The 21,392-nt window shown below is 36.2% G+C and overlaps 1 protein-coding gene across 4 annotated transcripts in view; it reads left to right on the forward strand.

Moving 5' to 3' along the window:
- LOC139119473 (mitogen-activated protein kinase kinase kinase kinase 4-like) overlaps positions 1-21,392 on the forward strand; it is a 64,105-nt gene that overhangs the window by 36,050 nt on the left and 6,663 nt on the right. The window contains exons 4-25 of one of the 4 annotated variants that reach the window (XM_070683305.1): positions 3,109-3,153; positions 3,885-3,965; positions 6,576-6,686; positions 7,298-7,388; positions 8,524-8,709; positions 8,852-8,930; positions 9,441-9,607; positions 9,763-9,847; positions 10,176-10,438; positions 11,070-11,159; positions 13,589-13,704; positions 13,892-14,046; positions 14,571-14,653; positions 15,168-15,457; positions 16,147-16,287; positions 16,462-16,696; positions 17,068-17,133; positions 17,740-17,817; positions 18,112-18,179; positions 18,652-18,825; positions 19,178-19,327; positions 20,974-21,055. In XM_070683305.1, coding sequence (XP_070539406.1) covers positions 3,109-3,153; positions 3,885-3,965; positions 6,576-6,686; positions 7,298-7,388; positions 8,524-8,709; positions 8,852-8,930; positions 9,441-9,607; positions 9,763-9,847; positions 10,176-10,438; positions 11,070-11,159; positions 13,589-13,704; positions 13,892-14,046; positions 14,571-14,653; positions 15,168-15,457; positions 16,147-16,287; positions 16,462-16,696; positions 17,068-17,133; positions 17,740-17,817; positions 18,112-18,179; positions 18,652-18,825; positions 19,178-19,327; positions 20,974-21,055 — 2,836 coding nt within the window. The remainder of the gene's footprint in view (positions 1-3,108; positions 3,154-3,884; positions 3,966-6,575; positions 6,687-7,297; positions 7,389-8,523; positions 8,710-8,851; positions 8,931-9,440; positions 9,608-9,762; positions 9,848-10,175; positions 10,439-11,069; positions 11,160-13,588; positions 13,705-13,891; positions 14,047-14,570; positions 14,654-15,167; positions 15,458-16,146; positions 16,288-16,461; positions 16,697-17,067; positions 17,134-17,739; positions 17,818-18,111; positions 18,180-18,651; positions 18,826-19,177; positions 19,328-20,973; positions 21,056-21,392) is intronic. The other 3 variants (XM_070683306.1, XM_070683307.1, XM_070683308.1) reach the window with 3 other exon arrangements.

Genomic DNA, 21,392 nt, shown 5'->3' on the forward strand with positions numbered 1-21,392 from the left:
GAAACCAATAAAAATTTATGAGAACATGTGTTTTAGAATAGGGCAGTTAAAATGATTCATTAAAGTAGACAATCAGAGGACATCTATAGAGACAAAAGAGTTAGAATTTTATGAAACCCGAAAGTGTGTTTGTGGAAGGCTATAAAGATAGGCTGGTTTGAATTTAGTTGAAACTTGCCGCTTGCTGGAGTGATTTATAATAATTGTATGGTTGGCCTCTGTTTGTAAATATTTCAAACAGCTGTCGTGATCTCCTGGCCTTGATATTGTTGGACTGTGTAGGGTTTTGAAACATATCTTCTTTCAGGGTTTAAAGCTTGACTATTGACAACAAAAACTGAATTTTCGTTGTTCCAGAGAGGATATGTAACTGTAAAAGGTTAGATTTCACGTTACAATTATTTAATCAAACTGCTGTCTGATTGACTCTTTCATGCACCAGTTTGAAGATAAGGTTCTTATTTTGACAAAGAGAAATCTTTTCCATTCCAAATATATAGCTATCTCTACATTAACATCGTGAAAATGATATACAGGGCCATGATGCTATAGCTCCGACAATAATAGGGAAACGTCCTACTTTATGAACGCTACACAACTGAATCCACCATGCCATCAGTGTACATGGTTATTTGAAATGTGACGTTGCAGTTCTGTCTGTTTTGATGTCCCTGCTAGGGAACCAGACGTAATGTAATGGTTTGAGCACGATAGCTTTAAATTTTGCCAAACAAGTTTATTGTACTGACTGTGTTTATATGGATATCTCTCAACACATAGCATGTATGGACATATAGCGATATGTAGACAAACACATGGACATACAGCTATGTGTAGACAAACACATGGCCACATATCAGTGTATAGACAAACATTAAGAGTTCAGCTTAATCTGTTATTATCCATAGGATTTTATCATAGCAACCACCGACCATTTAATGCTACAGTAATATCTTTTTATTGGTTGAAATGGTCCAGTACAAATAACCAGTGCTGGTCAAAACTTTGGAATGTTAATACTTTAGTACCTGCATGTCTGGCGTTTGAAATGTTTGAAAATAAACCTTTCATTTATCTTTGTGAATTTCCATGACATTTAACAGTGTACTTCTGTTGTTATATCCCCTCTAAGTCCCCAAAATGTTCAACAATAATGAACAGCATTACCAGACAAAGACAGTGGTGTACTTGACCTGATATGCATAGTTTGACTGATAGAGGGCGCCCTCCACTACAGTTCATGGCTTGCATGGAAGTCGAACAACATATGCAGTTATCGCAATTTCTGTGGCTATATATCATCACATCTTTTTAGAAATATTTGTTTTTCACAAACTACTTTGGTTCAAAAGTCATATACTCAAAAGGTCAGGTCCATGATCCTGTACTTAGATTGTGAACTATTGCACGTAATCAAGAAAACGTACATGTTGTTTTTGATCAACCGTCTAACTAATAGTACCACTGCAAGCAGTCTTGTAATAAATTTTTCTCATGAATGATTCTTGTCTGAATTCTGAAAGTATCAATTTCAATCTTTCATTCAAAGTTTCTTTTTGGAAAACTGATCCGCTAATGCTATGATGACTTGTACTTTAAATGTAAATTAAATCAAAACAAACAGTGCGTTTCTTTCTCTTGATTTTGACATTGTCGGATGAATTCTCTACAAATGTTTTTTTAATTTAAAAAAAGGCAAGCTGTAACAACTGGACCGCATGTTTGTGGAGTGAGTATTAGTGGGGGCCATGACCTTTGTGCGACCTCTGTGAGTACTCTAGACCAAAGGACATTGCAGTGCTTTGAGTCGTGTCTGTCCAGAGCTGACCCAAGGCAGCCTGGCTTTATCTCATCATGATATACAGCTTGCAGGAAGATTGCTACTTAATAGTGGTGGATCAACAATGCCGGAGTTTCTGTTATGAAACGGCAAATAGACGATAAAAATGAGATAAAGAAAAGGTGGAAAAGAAAGAGTATATGAGGAAATTCAGTGAATGACTTTTCAAAATGGCATTGCCTTGCTGTACAATGAAAGATAATATCTGTTTGAAAATAGATCTGCCAAGACTGGCTGTGAACTCAGTGTGCAATGGCAGATGTGACCTCCATTGTAGGTCATACGTGTAGAAAAGAAAACAAACAAACCAGCCAAATGTGGAATAAGAGTAAATATAAAGTCAAATCCCGTTATGGGATGAAGGCATTTTAGTAGACCTTAGATACTCCAGCTAAAGCGCTTCAAAAATTAAAAATGAAAGCATGTTGGGTTTAATACAGAATATTGTAGGAGCTTTTGATATCTAAGAGCCTTTATATCTTTAACATTCAACACTCTTAGTCAATTTCTTATGATATTGAAACTGCTTGGCAGTTCCATAGCCAAATGATAAAAATCAAATTTACTTTAGTGCAATACACAAACAGTGATATACATATACAGTGTTTTTGTTAAGGCCGGTACCCCGGGGTTCCCCAGTCATTTTACCGGGGTTCCGCTTGGTATATCAATGCATTCAGATTAGGGGACAGCAGCAATGTTACCAGGGTTCCCAAATCATTTACCGATATTCCCAAACCTTAGCAAAAACACTGATGTAAATATTATCAGAATATATTAGCGTTAGATATATTCTGTAACTTTATTCTATGATATATCTGTAGCAATGCCAATCTGATATGTTCTGCATATCTTAGAACTTGTGAAAAATGGTAACATTTAAAACTTGCTATTTGGTCATACATGCAGAAGACGCTGTAACGTTGCCTTGTCAAGGTTAAAGGGAGAAGTTTTGTATCAGCTTTATCTCTGAGAAAATTGATTAATTGAACACAACTTTCAAAGAAAAATAAAAGACTGTTAAACAGATTGATTAATTGAACACAACTTTCAAAGAAAAACAAAAGACTGTTAAACAGATTGATTAATTGAACACAACTTTCAAAGAAAAACAAAAGACTGTTAAACACATAAACAGTCAATGTCAACAACCTCTCATGTGAGAACCAGGGATTTGGGACTGCCACTTTGTTTCAAACAGTTGGTTTCAAGTTCACATTTATTTGTTCTACAAATTTAATCATGAACTTGTGATTTGTATTTTACAGGAGGAAGAAGAGGAAATTAAACTGGAAATTAACGTTTTGAAGAAAGTAAGTTTCGTATAAGGAGAAGTTGAAAGTGTAACACTATCAGTGAACATTTATAGTCATTGTCACTTTATTTCATGTTTGTTTTGAATTCAGTTGATTCAGTTTCTGTCAAACATGAATTGATATTTAATAATCATAAATTATATATCCTAATTGCTAAAACCATCGTAGAAACAAATATTATCTTCAAATGCGACATATCAACTGAACATCGCTACTGCCTTGTCACACAAGTAGCTGCTAAGAATGGCTGGCTAAGAATGTCAAAGTATTGTATTCAAACAACAAAACATTCTACACAAATGAAAATCATGTATCTATGGTTACCATTTGGTGACTTCCATTCCTGTAAATGGTTATTTGAATTTTTACACAAAAATCATGTTTTTATTGTTCCAAAGTAGACTAATTACTACTGCATAATATTTTTTCCAGGAAGAATTTTTAACAGATTTGACAAAAACAAGATAACTAATACAGTGATGCTTCAAAAGAAAGAGTTTCATCAATTTTCTTGCAAAATGAAGATATCAATTTACTGTCTTTACTGTTAAAATGGAAAAAGATGTTTTCCTGTGATATTTACTCACCCTTTACAGTGTTTTGTGGTTATCTTCATACCACAATGAGTTGATCCAGTTCAATGAGAGTTATCACCGCTATTTTTATCCCGTACTGATGTCATGGAAAAAAAATGTAACTGAGTGAATCTTTGTCTTCTTGCATTTCAGTATTCACATCACAGAAACATTGCCACATATTATGGTGCATTTATCAAGAAAGGCCTGCGTGGTCATGACGACCAGCTATGGGTGAGTGACAAGTATTCATAGAGGATTAATGATTATTTTTCATATTTGTTTTCTTTTGTTTGAATGGAAAAGTTAGTATTTACTCATAAGTCGGTTAACCATCACACAACAGGCAAGTCTTAAATTTCTTACAATATGAATGAAGTAATGTATGGTAAGTTTTACAAAACATATGAACATTGCAAAATATTTGCCCTAAAACTAATATACAGATCTTGTGAAATCTTTCAATGGATGCAGGGCTCGAAAATTCTCGCCGCCCGACGCCCGTGACAAGTGAATTTTGAGTCTGGGCAAGTGAAAACAACATTCTCCCAGCCCGACAGACAAGTGAATTTCAATGAGGCCACTGTACGTACGCGCTGCCACTCTCTCTAGTTCTTTGAGTGTACCGCTTTCGATAATAACTCTGTTCTGCTTGGTTACAAAATGGCAAAATATTGACGTCTTTGCACGCTTTTATGTTTTTTTCTTCTCATGAAATCATGTCACGATGCCTCCTCAATAGAAAACTACAGCTTTACAATAAAATGTTATAAGGTGTTGAAACAATTTACCCTCCTTCCTACAAAGTTGCAATGTATTGAACAATTTACTCTCTACAAAGTTACAAATTCCCTGGTACGTGAAGCAAACATTGTTGCTGTTCAATACTGCAATCAGGGTCCCTCTCAGTCCCTCATGGACGGACCATACTACAATACATCATGGATGTATAGCGACCGTGAATACACTGAGGCTTGGCTTTGCCTGTGTGAGTCCCGCGTACCGACGTCCTTTTTAGTCCAAGTTTTACCTACATTGCTTGAATGAAAATTTGGCCTGCAATTACCCAGTTTGATAGTAAAAACCATTATTTTAAAGTAAACTTTCACAAACAGAGTCAGAATACAAGGGAAAAGGAGAAAAAACTTGAGGTTTTCTGAAAGGTCAAATCTGGGTCATCTTATGTGATATCATGATGAAGACCCCTTAAGTACACAATTATGGTGCAAAAGAAACCACCTAGGGAGGTCTAATAGGTACAATCTTATGAAAAAAGGTAATTTCTTGCTTTCCAATTTAATGGCATTTAGCTTGACTACCAGTTTTAAATTAAATTTTATTAACAGTTATGGCAAAGGGAAATTGTCAACAGTAGTTGCAGTAAGCATATCCATTTCAAATCATCACATTAATATTTCTGCAGATTCCTCCAGTTTAATGATGTAACAGTGAACATCACCAGACATTTCTTGATGATATCAAAATATCAAATGAAAATGTTCCTGGCTACAATGTTATCATTATCATTAAAACTATTACTACTCTTTAAAACATTGGGAAATGAATTGAACAATATCATTGTGTCTTGTTTTCAAGGATTTTGACCTGACCCTTTTTGTCTAAAGAAAAATACTTATGCTGAAGATGCTATTGAGCCTGCTTGATCACAACTATGACACAACACCACAATACTTGTATCTACACTGTCACAATGCTACCAAATACTTTCTTCTGCATAGAAAAGTTGTATTTGTGTGGCTAACAAAACCTCATAAGGAGCTTGTAGTGTATATGTATGATAAGTTGTCATACTGTGAACACTGACTCAATGCTGCAGAAGTATTCTGTATCTGTGGTAATATACACTTCACATTGCTACCTGATGTTTAGAATTGCCCCCTAATTATTTCTTGTGGCAAAAGTTTACCACTAGAAATGAATAAGTATTTCAATCCCTTCAATGTCATAAAAACACAGATAATTAATGTAATAAAAACTAAACAAATATTTCTTTAATGTAAAAACTATCATGAACAACATACAAAACATCTTGATTTGTAAAATTAGAAACTCCTGAATGCCGCGAAAGCTGTTGCTACACTTGAGATCATAAACTGTTTAAAAGTTGCTCAAAGTGGCTACAAGAGTTTTGATTTGGCTAATGAGTTGGCTAATCATTTTGGTGACTTAGGGGAACCCTGCAGTTTATGCACATACCACGTGGTAGCAATAAACTAAATGATACTGAAAGTTTTACATGGGCACAATTTGACACAACACCGTTGGCCTATATACTTACCCTTGGTGCACCTACCTGACTTGCCTATTTAACACAAGGTACCAGGTCATGATGACACACAATGACAATGTACCGGTGTTGTTTTATTGAAATACATTACATGTCCCCCCAAAATTTAATTTGTCCCCATTAAGACCTACTATGGGTCACTGTGTCCCCATGCTAGCAAAAGCTGGCTGAAACACTGTGCATGTATGGTATACGTTACATAAGATATTATTTTTGATACACAGACTAAGGACACAAATTTATCAGTAAGTTACAGCTACTGTTTCTTTACAATGACATGAATAAAACTGTACACATCTACTCCTTAAATCAACTGAAATTCAGGGCAAGTGAATTTTTCTTCCGGACAAGTGAAATTGAAAATTCACTTGCCCTATGGCAAGTGAATTTTTAAAAAATTTTTCGAGCCCTGATGGATGTAGTAAAGTGTAATATTCATGATTGACAGATCAATGACTATTTGTGATTTCAACATTTGTCAAATAGATCCACAGTAGACAATAAAACAATGATGTGTTTATTTTTATTGATGACAGCTTGTTATGGAGTATTGTGGAGCTGGGTCAGTTACAGACTTAGTCAAGGCAACCAAGGGAAACACATTGAAAGAGGAATGGATTTCTTATATTTGTAGAGAAATCCTACGGGTAAGAAAAGAAACATTGTCATAATGATTTCACGTTGTGATGCAGTGGCTGAATTTATCCCTTTGATGAGGCACTTCCTTCAGAAAAGGTTTTAATAGCAAGCAGCGGCCATTGTTGTTCTTTCCTGCATGGGAAAACTGCCAGAAGACACAACCATGACCTTTGCACCCTTTGCCACCTTGATGTCTTGATTTCTATGCCTACTGTCTTGAAACAAATGATTGATTATTGTACAGGTACTTGCCTGATAAACTGAGTGAACAATCAGTATTAGCCAAACACAACTACCTTTTGTTGTTCAATTCAATAGGAAGATATTTGGGACGTGATGGTAGACTACTGTTGTGAATTACAGTGCTTTGTTAACCAAAGCTGTACAATAACAATTATCTCTTTGTAATGAGTTGACGTGACAGTGTTGCCAAGCTATCACAGACTACACAGACTGTGTAAGTGTCATGTACTGTGTGGCTATGCAACATTCAGAGAAAATTTGGATTTTGTAGTAAAAGGGACTTTTGCAAAGTGTGAAGATAAAGGCTGGTTCACTTACATGTAAAAAATCAACAGAAAAAACCTGCTAAAAAAAATTTTGTCTTCATATTTTTCAGGGTCTTAGTCATTTACATGCAAATCATGTTATACACAGAGATATCAAAGGACAAAATGTTCTTTTGACTGAAAATGCTGAGGTCAAATTAGGTAAGTCATCTAATATTATAGATTATGGATAATTTACTCAATGAAGCAAATGTTGTATCTGTGATAATATTTGCATAATATCAGTTCTGTAAAATAAATACACTTCAAAGCCTTTCCAACATAATCCATTGTGTACAATCTGTATTAATATTGCTGACAAATGAAATGAAGCGTAGACTGAAATTCAATTGTCAGTGATAACAGTAAATATTGGTACATACATACTGATACAGGGTGTATTGACAGGTAGAACATGAAAGGTTTTAATGCAAATCTTTGAAGAGGGGTTAGGAAATGTATTTTACAATCAAAACAGAAATGCTGGAAAACTCTAAAGTTATAGTTTGTAGAACTCACAAAATAAAGAGTAAATCACTGTTTTGTAAACAAATAAGTCAAATGATTATTTCCTAAGCCTTTGAGCACTGAAGTCAATTTTTGTCACCCTTATAAAGTATACGCAAGTCAATTTTTGTCTGATTTTTGCCAAATTTTTTATAAAAAAACGTGGCCAATGAAATGTTGTGTTTATTTGGTCCAAATTATCAGAAAAATTACAGAAAAGTTCATGAAAATTGGTAAAATGTTGCATTGAAATTTTGGTGGGAAAAAATACTGCACTCATAGGGTTAATATTCATTATATTACCATGCCCTGCCTGTCGCATTTTGATTGCTCGAGCTGAACCACGTGACTGACCAAAAATACACAGTAATGGTCTGTTTATATGCCCGTGAATATGAATAATAAGATTTACAACTCAAAGTATCGTAACTTTACAGCTCATAATCAATCACAAAATAAAATGGAGCACTTGTGGGCCAAGTTGAGATACTTTTTTCTGAAAATATCTCCGGATTTGCCAATATTTTACAGCGCGCTTGACAGTGCGTCGCGTATTGCTCATATCTGGGGCCCAGTTGTCGTTCGCTCCGAAAATTTTTGCCCGTTATTTCTATATTACTGATTTTGGTTTTTTTATGCAAGCATCATTGGGCATGAATTTGATGTAGAGATTAACCCTGTGATATTTGCATTCATGGAATGATAACATTCAACAACATCAGATCAGTGCAACCAATATCTTGAATGTTTCCTGGTCTATATAATTTATGTCTGAATGTCTTGTTTACAGTTGACTTTGGTGTCAGTGCTCAACTGGACAAAACCATTGGTAGGAGGAATACATTTATTGGCACACCGTACTGGATGGCGCCAGAAGTTATCGCGTGTGATGAAGATCCAGCCGCTACATACGACTATAGAAGTGACATTTGGTCACTGGGAATTTCAGCATTAGAAATGGCAGAGGGCGCTCCTCGTAAGTGTTGGTTTAAATAGTTCATTCTCATGATTGCTGTGTCTGTGTTTGTGTGAATTGCTTTTATGCAATTTATTCAAAGTCTTGCTTTCCCATGTGAGCACTTTGATAGTCCTTAAATTCCCTTTGTTGTGTCTTGCAGCATTGTGTGATATGCACCCCATGAGGGCGCTGTTTCTGATTCCAAGGAACCCTCCACCAAGACTGAAGTCTAAGAAATGGTAAGTTTACTCAGGCTGTGTTTCGCTGATTGTTAGTGTCTGACTAAGTCTGTGAAAATGAACCCCATTAACAATGCTCATATATTCAGACTTCTAAATAATGCTACCAGTATCATTGGAATAGCTAGTCAAGCAGTGAAAATTACAATATCTCAGTAAGAAACCTGTCTAAATCTACAAATTTGTTGTACTGTATTAACCCATTAGTGGCCATGGTTTGACCCATTCCCATCGTTTTCTATAGTAAATTTGGACCTGTATACTGGAAAATGGGATGAACAGGTTGAGGTACTCTCTATTCCCATCAACAACGGCTGATTTAGAATAACAAAGTGGAATAATATTATATTGATTGGTGTTAACTTGACAGTGACAATAAGCAAGAATTATAATAACTCAAAGTTATATTGTTGTTAAAAGGGAATCCACATGTCACCAGATATTTAACTTACATTATGATGTAAAGAAATGATCAAACCTTCCAATCCATGCATGTGTGATTTTCACCAGGAACAAGAAATTTCATAATTTCATTGAGCAATGTTTGGTGAAGGACTACACCAAGAGACCAAACACTGAGGGACTTCTCAAACATCCATACATCAGAGACCAACCCACGGAAAGGCAAGTCAGAATACAATTGAAAGATCACATTGACAGGACCAGGAAGAAGAGAGGTGAGTGTTGATGTCTCAATGGTATTTCTGAATGTAGAGAGTATGCAAGTCTGTGTGATACTGATGCTGCCGAAAATATGTGATATTTGTCCCAAATACAAATGACTCTTAAAACAAGAAGTTCATGACTGCTTTTATTTTATTTCTTTCAAAAGTGGATGACTCTGCCAACACTGATTATGAGTATCACAGCAGTGAGGGAGAAGATGAGGATGAGGTTGCTGATCAAGGAGAACCAAGGTAAACAAAAAACACAAACAAACTAACAAACGGACAAACAAACAACAATCAGTCACTTTGTTCAGTCTGTTTGCAAGTCAATATTACCCCAGTTCTATCAGTGTACTGTATTTACTCATGACATTTCTAAACTTACTGAAACCATGGAGACATTTCTGGGAATTTCTGTGTGATAATCTTGATCTCTGCCTTTGTAATATTTTAACTTTCTGGAGTCAAAGAGACTTTTCTTTTGTCGGTGTCTCATCAATTTGGTTCAAAGTGCTCACAGAGTTCCATGTAATCCACATCTATTGAAAAATTACAAACTATTCTATGTTCTTGACAGTTCTATCGTCCCGGGACCTGGCGAGTCAACACTAAGGAAAAACTTTCAACAGCTCCAAGCGCAGGAAGCAAGAAGACACATCCAAGACGGCCCCAGTGCAGCAAAATATGCTCCTCCACAGCAACTGAGACCCATTCCAATCCAGCCTCCAACCAGACCTCCACAGCAACAGCCTCCACCTCCCAGAGTGCAACACTTCCAGCCACCGCCATTACAACCACAGCCACAGCCTCAAAGGAATCTACGAGTCTCCCAAGCAGTTGGTGAGTATCTTCAAAATTATTCAGATGCTGTAATAGATGCTGTCTAATGGCTTTTGCTTGGATGGAAAATACCATCATTTACTCATTCATGCTCCCTGCGTTTGCACCAAACTACAGCGCCTTGTCTCTGTTCAGAGAGTGGTTACTTTGCGCAATAACATGAAGGTTTTCATTGCATTTCTGTGTCAGTGAGGTGCATGTGTGTATGGGCGCCCTGTCTGATAGCTGAGTTGAAATGATATCGCGTGAGAGTGATTTATTACTCTAAAGAGTTTTCTTACAGCGTCTAACATACTTCTATTTACAGATGCCAAGCTTTGAAGTTTTCCGCTGTCTTTTTTTTCCAGCTTGCACTTATTTTTTGCAAAAGAAACAAAAACCGCAGACATGAGTGTATCATTCCGTCTCCATATTACCCCTCCCTACTTACTAACAACTGAGCATGTGCAGGAAGTTACTTTGCATAAAAATCAATGCTCACTGCACATGATCAGAGCTGAACTTCTAAATGTCAATCATTCTCATCATTAACATCATGTGACCATCAACACCAGCCAATTAGATTCATGTACATGTTTAATTTGTGGTATTACACTGTCACTGTATGAATGTGTGTACATTACATATACAGAAAACCGTTGTACCCCACCACAAGTCCGTCATCTTGTTCAAGTACAGCTGGCACAAAAACCTCAGCCACTTATAGTGACTCAGGCGTCCGGTAAGTCGGAGTTGGTAAAATCGACGGCAATATCCTACAAGCTTGTCATTCATTTTTTTTATGCACTTCATGTCAGTCTTAAATCATAAAGAATATGGATTATGTCTGTTGCCTTCCATGTTCTTCTGTTAAGGAGATATTAATCTCTCTAATAAACAACTTAGAGCAGAGCATGATCTTAGCATCTTACACATTGCATGGCTTGTAGCTTGCACGATGCTCTGCAAACGTCACAGTTATGCACAGTTGTGACTCTCACATTTTGCTGCTGTAAGTAAAGCTATTAATTGCTTTGCAAACTGCCTCTATTTGTGCCACCCATCTCTGTCAGTCAGCCATAGCAGTTGCTATGAAACCATAGGTCTGTGGTCACAGTTTCACAAACAGTTGCATCTTGCAACACAACCCAGTGACACAGTGATGTCAAACTTCACAACAGCACTTCTCACTGCGTCACAGAACATAGATGATGTAGCAGTGTTCTAACAACTGGCTTAGTTTCACAATGTCCTGGATGGTGCCTATTCTGTCCTCACATCATAAGAAATGATTAACGGTTCAGAGCCACCAAAGACTGCAGCATTGCACTGAACCAATTCTTGTAACAGTGTGATGTGTTCAAACCCAGCAACTGACAATTTGCTATTTTGAGTGTATCTTCACATCCCAACAGTGCCTCATCACGACCCAGTACATCAAAACCATACTTGATGTCTTTGTCACTCCCCACACTTCTCACACCAATACTGACCACAATCCCCCTTGTGTGTACTGCTTTTCCTGGTCCCATACACTTACAACCCTTCACCACTGTATTTTAAGTACATCCCTATTGTTTCAATGTGTTGGTTGGACCTATAACTGAGAAATGGAGATGTAAGGGTTAAGAGATAAAGATCAATACATGCAATCCATGAACCATAAATATTGGACATAATATTTGACAATCAATATGTTGGAATAGTCTTGTCACAATACCAACATTTATCTCTGTGCTGCATAAATGTGCTTCACAGATCTTGGTGACAAAGTGAATTCATGTAATCATCATCATCAACCACTTTATATTCTTTTTACTGTAAAATGGTCTAACCTTCAGATGATAATCTGTAGACTAATGCCAATACTCTATGAGTGCAAACTCACAGGGCTGATCCAATGGTCTCTGAGCTAGACTGGGTAAATATACAGGTTTTCAACAATACATATCCCAAGACAAAAATACCTCTCTTCTTTGTGAAATTGCTTCAAACATTCTCCAGCAAACAGTATTTCTGCAAAGTAGTAGACACATTGGTAATTTGATGGAAAATACCTGGTATCCTGTAACACACCAACTCAAACGACAAAATTACTGCATCACCAGCTTTAGCAAAACCACGTCAGAGAAGTCTGTACTACAGCTAACAATGTGCAAAGACAAACCACACAGAAGATAAAACACAGTTGAAAGCTTTGTGGTTCTCACGAGCAGCCTAATTAGCAAACCTAGGCAAGCCAGCAAAATACACACAGCTTGGTAGAAAAGGAAACGCCAGCCTTCATTCACGTCAACAAAAAGCAAGAAATGCAAACATTTGTAGATATAAGCTATTGTAGTGTGACCACGAACTCTAAATATAAGCAATGCAGTCATGTACCCTTGACTAAACATAGTGTAAGTACTAATATGAAACTGTCATGTAGTAATTATTCCAAGTTTGCTTGATATCTCAAGTGATATTGCTATCAAACATTTTCATATTTTTAAAAAAAATAAAAAAACCTTGAATGTTATTCATGGAAGAAAACTAACCGAATCATCATTTATTGTCACATGTTCTGTTTTGTATGTTGTGTCAAAGTATTTTGTTTTTATGCAAGTTATGTGTGAGTCTCTGCCTTGAGGAAACTAATTGAAGTCACCTACACTTGAAATGTAATTAAAAAACTAAAGATTTTCTTTCACAGTTTTCTTTTTTATTTTTTTCCATCAGCTTGACCTCATCAACTAGAGGAAGTGTTTCTAACTCTTTGACAAACTGTTTGCATCATAAGATTTTCATTCAGCTCTTTTTTCACTTTTTTTGTTGTTTTAATGATAGAGACTAGGAGGGATATCATGTGACGCTATCACTTTTGTAGTGACAACGTTACAGGTGACAGAAACCAATGCAAAAATGTTTGAAATAATTGGATTGTAATTAAGAAATACTGGATAATGATCATGTTTTAATGTCATCCATTATGAAATGGTCTTAATCATTGGGTTTGAAATGCCTGTTCTGTCTCAGTATGTCAATGTATTTTCATCTTGGTTTATTTCTCCTTCTTTCTACCTTTCTTCCAGTTAGCATGACGCTTCACACCAAAGCTACATACATCTTAATTTTGAGAGAATCCATCATTTAGTATTTTTCATAATCTCTACATTGCTGTCTGTATTTCAGCTCCCCAGCAAGCCAGATACAGCCAGGCTATAGAGCAAGCCCTGCCACAGATGGCAGTACAACCAAACAGACCCATTGATCCACCTCCTTACAGACCCCCAGCAAGGAATCCACAAGTAAGCAATGCAGACATCTTTCTCAAACATGCTATATGACAAGAATTTTGTATGAACAATATACCAGTAAATTAAGCGGAAACTGGTTTCGGAACTGCGGCTGTGCTAGTTTCATGAAACCTTTATCTAGTTCATTTATGACAGAACATGGTGCTTAGATTAATCTGAAATACTTTCATGTCATCAGGACCTTGTTGCTTTAGCGGCACAACTCAGTGCAATGGGAGGTGGAAGTCCGATTATTGATGAGGAAGATGATGACGATGATGATGAGGATGTTGACGCAGAGGAGGCAATGCAAGATGATGGTACAGTCTTAGCATCAGAAGTTGTCAAACCAATGTAAGTATCAAATATTCTTATCACAGTGAAGTTTTAAATCCAATTTGAACAGATGTTGTGCAGATTTGCATACACCAGTACAGTCATATGAAGGAATTTCCCAAAATTTCAAATTTGTCAAATTTATTCAAAAAAACCAACAATAATTAATTCCTGTCTTAGTAAGAATCTCTGTGAATTTCCTTGACAAGTTTCTGTGTCACGTCATCATGAATTCTCTGTATGATCCCATAGTGAATTCTTTAACAGGACAGTATATTTAATAATGCAAGATTCCCAAAATTTTGGAGTTTTGATAAGAATTTAAATAACAATACAACTCTGAAGTGGATTGTTTACAGACGTCATTCTGTTACAAAGCCTAGTGCTGTATAATTTATATCTAGTGTGACAGGATTCCAAAATTTCATTTAGTCATTTCCCATGTACTGACCAATGGCAATCAGTCCTGTTCCATTCAATTAACATACTCCAAGTACAATCATAAACATGTTTATGTTGTTTGTGTTTGTTTTATTATGCAGGATGGGTAACAGTCAGTCTTATGATGACGACACAATGCATACGTTTGTTTGTCACGATGGTAAGCGAGGAGGTGACTCTCCAGGTATCTCAGCCATAGATGTGATATTAGTGCTTTCATTTTGTAAAGTTAATGCTTAAGTTTAAACATATCATCATAATATCAAGTTTCGAAAGTCAATTAATGTAGATGCTGTTCTCCCTTTGTCTGTGATAACTCATTAAATCATATTTCATACCAAGTGCTAGAAACCTGCCTTAACATATTTACAATTTTCCCTGTAACTCAAAATTATGAAGAAGTCAACATAACATTTAGAAAGTTGTCAGTATATTTACCAGTGCATACTGGATAATGGTAGAAATATGAACCCATCCCATAAACATTACATCTGTACCTTCAGTTGTGATGTGTAACAGTTCAAATCCTGCATCATTGCCTTTCTGTAGTTGTATTTATAAATGTAGAGTTTGGTGTTTTTTCTTTCCCCATGTCAGTGGTTCAAAGCCTTGTAGTCTGAGTTGCATGTATTTAACATGATGTCAATGTTCCCTACTGTTGAATCCTTACTTCCATTGGTATTGGTACTTGCCACCAGATAATGACATACTGAACACAAGTAGTACCAGTACAGAAAGCACAACAAGTTTTTCACAGCAAGACGCAGCGCCTTCAAGACGATTTACATCCCAAGCAGAACCACAAAGTGCTCCTCCATTGCCACCGAGGACCACGTCTACCAGAACACCTCCCATACCAAAACATAGCAGTGAGAGAGGTAGTCCAGCCTTGCCCAAGAGGACAACGTCACACAGCAATACTCCCCCAAGACAGATCACACCTCCACAGACAGAAACTAGAAACCAGGACTCACCCAAGTATAGACGGGTAATGTTCAATATCTCCATCTGTAGTAACACCATTCTTTATTCTTTACATGTTTCATCACTTGCCAAGTTTCCTCCTTCCACACTCACTGTCTGTCACTGGCTAGGTGTCTGCTATCTGTCTGCATTTATCATGATACTTTATCTACATCTGCTGTCTGTCTGTCTGTCTGTCTGTCTGTCTGTCTCTCTCTCTCTCTCTCTCTCTCTCTCTCTCTCTCTCTCTCTCTCTCTCTCTCTCTGACAGTTTGTGTTATGCATGTCAGAAATGTAACATTTATTGTCTGTGAGATCAGTTTACTGAACAGTCAAGTTGTCACTGTCATCATGCAGGATATCTGAGCAACCGTTGCATTGTATGTAAACATTCTGAATTTTGGCTTTTTTTTCATGTTCACAGTTGGATATTCTAAGCTCATAAAAAACAAAGCAAAACAAAAACAAAGAAACAACAAATAAACCATGTTGCCACATCATTTCTGTTAGATTAGAAACAAACATTATTACGCTTGTGGCCTTGTATTGTGATTTCTTCTTTCAAGTTCCCTGCGTGTTCTTCATCAGTCACTCTTTCTTTCTGCTTCAAAATTTTTCAATACATCATTTTCTGTAAAAATGACCACCTTTCCTTATTGAGTTTCAAAAGCTAAAGCACACAAGTATTTACTGAAATCTGTATGTTCATCATAGGAGAGACCATCAGCATTGGTCATCAACAATGCAAGGAACAGTGATGTTTTACCTGACCTGTTGCCACAGCAACAGTCGCCAACGGAAGCCAACTCTACCGGTACTCCTCAAGTCCCTCAAGGTAAAGAAGTATCATCAGAGGTGAGTTTCAAATCATGTGACCGAAAAGGATTTGAAAATTATTCAAAGAATTTCATTGCTTACACTGTCCGTTACTTTACAACTTCTTGAGAAGTATTAATTGCCTCTTCAGATTTCTCCCGCAGTGACTTTCTTGTCTCTTATCCGATAGTTTCATATTTATTGAATTTTCAGTATCGGCAGGCAGTCAGTAGTCCCAAAGGTCAACTACCACACAAGATGTCCTTCTCTGGGTATGGATTTGTTGCACAGACTCCCAGTCCCACAGCTTCCTCACCACCATTCAAGAAGGGTGCCAATATAAGTGTGAACGTCAAACCAGTAACTCAAGAAAGCATTAATGACATGCCTGAAATTAGAAAATACAGAAAAAGATTCAATTCAGAGATTTTGTCAGCTGCTCTGTGGGGTAAGTACAAAGTGTCAATAGCTGGTGATTGAAGATTGCATTTACAGATATCAACAGTAGCACATGATTACAATGTATAATTTGAAATTTAGCAAATTTCAGAGTCTTTCTCCAATAGCCACCAGTGTGAACAGTCAACTTTCATTCAGCGCTTTATGCTTATTCCAACAACTTGAAAGACATAGCATATTTCTGTGGATTAGTGTAGTCACAGTTCTCCACAGGGACTGTGGTTTGATTGACATTTAGAAAATTAAACTGAAACTAGTGATTGCACCCTGTTTCAATTGGTTGAAAATTTCTGATGAGGTTTGCATGCAAAAACCTGATGAAGATCTTCCTCACGGAAAGTTTGTGTTCATTTCTCACAGGTGTAAATCTGATGGTTGGAACTGATGCAGGGTTAATGCTGCTGGACAGAAGTGGCCAAGGAAAGGGTACACACTAAGAATTATAATATCAAATTCAAGTTCAAACTCATTTCATATCAGTGCTTGTCCATTGACAGTACCTCCAAATGCTAAAAATTGTTAAACAAGTCAGCTGACTCTTCAACACTATTACCACTATTACTGACTGATGTATCTGTACGTTGATATCACACTGTTTTGTTTAGGGCAGTAAGCAGGGAAAATGTTACTAGGGTTACCCTGTCATGTTACCGGGGTTCCCCTTGGTATATCAATGCAATCCAATGGGGACAGCAGCAATGTTACAGGGGTTCCCAAATCACCAGTGTTCCCCAACATTAGCAAAAACACAGTAAATGATCATATACCTGTGTCAGTCATCTTCAAGTATATATTTTGTGTTTGATAAGCAATTAGTCAATTGTTTCCATTTTGGACAAGAGAGCAAAACAAAGCAAAATGAAAAGCCACCAAATGATGAAAATGAAATATCAAGAGACAGTGGAAGGATAGAAAAATTTAGTTCAGACATATACATATCACGTAAGTTGGATAATTTTAAGTACTTGTAGATTGGGAACATTTTGATTATCTACCCTCTCTTCAATATGGTGTCTGTTCATTTGTTTGCAGTTTATTCCCTCATATCGAGAAGAAGATTTCAACAGATGGATGTATTGGAAGGACAGAATATACTTGTCACAATATCAGGTAGGTGGACAGCAGTGAAATACAGTGACAGTCATCGTCATTGTAGAGTTATTGGTGTATCTTTCACTGTTGTTGTGTTTGTTGTCAAGTCTTGTATTTCTGTCAAGGCTTTGTGCATCAATTGATGTAGTTCCATATTTTGAAACAAACTAACAGGCAGTGTCAGTTCTTCTGTTAGAATGTCATTTCAAGTTATTGGCTGCTCAGTGTATTTCCGATATGTTGTACACCAATACCCACATGTCTGACACCAAATGCTGACATTTTACCATTGTGATGGTCTTCCTATACCAGGCAAGAAGAACAAGTTACGTGTTTACTATCTGTCATGGCTGAAACATAAAATACTCAAGAGTGAGGATGTAAGTCAATATCTTTCATCTTATTTTCTGTTATGAAGAAAATAATTCGCAGTTTAATACAATATTACATGAATTTATTCTCTTGCAAAACACTTGAGATGTATTTAGGATAAGTGTTCAGTCTATAGTGTGTCTCTTGTCACACTTTTTATACTAAGAAGGACAGAATACTAGTTTTGGCAACTTTTTGAAATTTTCATCAGTTTTACTGTATAGTTGATTCTGCGTATCACATCTCAGTGATTTATGTGAATATTTTATCGAACTGCAAATGATATCGGAATTGCTATTGCTGTAATGACTTCTGTAATTTCTAGGAGAATTCATCACAGGTCTTTCACTGTTTCTCACAGTTTTTATTTTGCCAGGAAAGCATGAAGGTGTAATGCCTCAAAAGTATTACATTAATGTTGTCATGTTGTTTTGTTTCACTATTTCAAATTTATATTCTATATTTCTTGTTCATTTTCAGACTCTCCAAGAAAAGAAGAGGCCAGCGTACGTGTCTGTTGGTGATCTAGAGGGCTGTGTGCATTACAAAGTAGTACGATATGAAAGGATAAAGTTCTTGGTGATAGCTTTGAGAGACAGGGTGGAAATTTATGCATGGGCTCCCAAACCATACCATAAATTTATGGCATTCAAGGTAAGAACATGGCAGACAAATATCATTCCTGAAGTATTAGAATAGACATTGCTTTGTCTTCATGCATGTGACATCACAATAAAGAATGTTTATACAGTGTCTGTGTGTCATCATATGTCTGTTTGTCTTCTTTGTATCTCTTTGTTCTACTTTATTAATGGTGTGCATATCTGTAATTTTATCTCAGTATCTCCTTGAGCTTTCTGTCAGTCTCCTTGTACAACTGTGTTTCTGTCTATATTTGATACCAATGTCAGGCTACTTGTGTGTACACAACTGTTTTTTGCATTTTACATTATAATCACAGTGTGATATTTGTTAAATGAGTAATTTTGTGTTTTCTCTTTCTCAGTCATTTACTGACCTGATCCACAAACCACTGATAGTTGACCTTACCATTGAGGAAGGCAGCAGGTTAAAGGTTGTCTATGGTTCAAATGCTGGTTTCCATGCCATTGACCTTGACTCAGGGTCAGTCATTGACCTCTATCTTCCTGTACATGTGAGTAGCAAAATTTTATTTCTTTCACTCAGTAAAGTCTTTCTAGGCATTGGCATTTGGTGATAAAAATAGAATAAATGGCATAAAATGTCAGCTCAATGAAATACCAGTCATCTGCCATCATTTAACCTCTGAACTCTGACCCCCTGTGACCTTTAATATCATGGAAAGATTTTACACATGGTGCAAAGAGTTACTTTTTCTTCTCAGTGATTTTTTTTTATCTTGAAAATTTTGACTGCTCTGTGTAATTCTATTGTTTTCTGTTTCACAATATTTAACTGAATAATGTTAATAAGCAATGTAAGAGTCACTCACCATACAGTCTGTGTTTTCCCTGTAAAGTCCAAACTGACTGATTAGTGTTCAAGTGTCTATACAGTTACATTCAGCATTGTTCAATATCAGATAGTTTCCTCTGGCTTGCCAGTAGAGTGTGTCTACACTTCAGTGGCATTGATTACAGTCCCTATGGAACTATCATTCACCTGCTTGTAACTTAACAACTTCTAGATATTTCTCAGTTGACATTATCGATCAGTTTCTGTCTTTATGTCTGTCATTGATTACACGCTGTATGTCTTAAGACAAGAGACATCACAATCACAGCAGAATTCAACCGCTAACATTGATATGTGATAGCAGAATAAAAAACCTTGGTATTGCCATTCAATCTGATTCCATTTCTAAGCACAGGTCAATACTGTCATGTCAACGTACCAACTCTATGAAGCCCATAGATTGCGAGTAGAATTGACCTATTTTTAGATTTAGATTGTGAATAAAATCAATTCCTGTTTTAGCTCAGTATTTTATTGATTTAATTCACTACATGAGATTCAATTGAAAAACAGATTTCCAATCTCGGAGTGGAAACTTGTTTTCCGACTCGTCGGAGTAAATGAAAAAAAAATGAGCAGACTTAGAAGAGATTTTTCAGTTCAGCAATAATTGAGTAGATTTAAGAAAGCTTGAGTTGTAGGCATTTTCTCTTAAGTCATTTTGAACAAGGATGTGGCATTCAATCTTAATCAGAACCATGAGTGTTATCCCAAGTTTGAACCAAGAATATTCCTTGTCGTATTTGAAGTTCAAGAAGGCGACCAGACTCCATGAGAAAATATGTCTTGTTAATTATCTGTATTGTGAGATGACAGATAACAGTACTTCCTTTGATTGACTCACGTATAGATGAATGCTGTGAAATCATGGGAGTGTCATTCATTCAAAATCATGATCCACAGCATTAAAACTCTCTTGGAACTCTATCCCCAAGGATTACTTAATGCTTTGAAACAGATTATTCCTGGTTTATTTTTGTGTATCCTATTTTGTGCTGTTAATGAAGTTGTACAAACATAGTTGTGAGACGTGTGAATTCTGTATGGAAGTGTTCATCTTTTGAAATGAAATTTAATACGACCAAAAGGTGAAAAATAAATCATTTCTACAGAAGCAGAAGCAGATTGCCATGAGATTGCACAGATAATGAAGGGTTCTTTGTTATCAGAGTAAATCTTGCCCGCAAACAATATTACCATGTGGAATTAAAGACTTGTATTACCATTCGTACAAGTGAATATTGGATGATTTTGATATTTTTTTTCATAATAATAAATTGTTTATGTCTTTTTTTTTTCAAACAGCAACTGCAAAAATCTATCACACCACATTGTATAGTAATTCTACCGAACAGCCAAGGACTTCATCTTTTACTTTGCTATGACAGTAAGTTAAAAAAACATAGCTTTCATCTTTTTCAAAATTACAGATTTTAGAAAAGTAAATGAAGAATATTAATATTACAAGTAATAAGTAGCAAAATGTTTTACATCCATCTACTTGTAAATTTCATGGAAATACATCCATCCTGTTGTCTTGTTCATTCAAATCTTCATAGCACCTGTGAACACATAAATGAGATACAATGATGAAACCTTAGAGCAGTCAGCCAGTAAGGCAAAGATTTGCTGTGATGTAGAGAAACTGAAAACAACAAATGAAGATCTGTTAGCATTGTCTAAGTTTGTATCTACTGGACTGATGTGATGGCTGTGCAATATTC

Source organism: Ptychodera flava, chromosome 19, assembly GCF_041260155.1.
Source record: "Ptychodera flava strain L36383 chromosome 19, AS_Pfla_20210202, whole genome shotgun sequence".
Lineage (NCBI taxonomy): Eukaryota > Metazoa > Hemichordata > Enteropneusta > Ptychoderidae > Ptychodera > Ptychodera flava.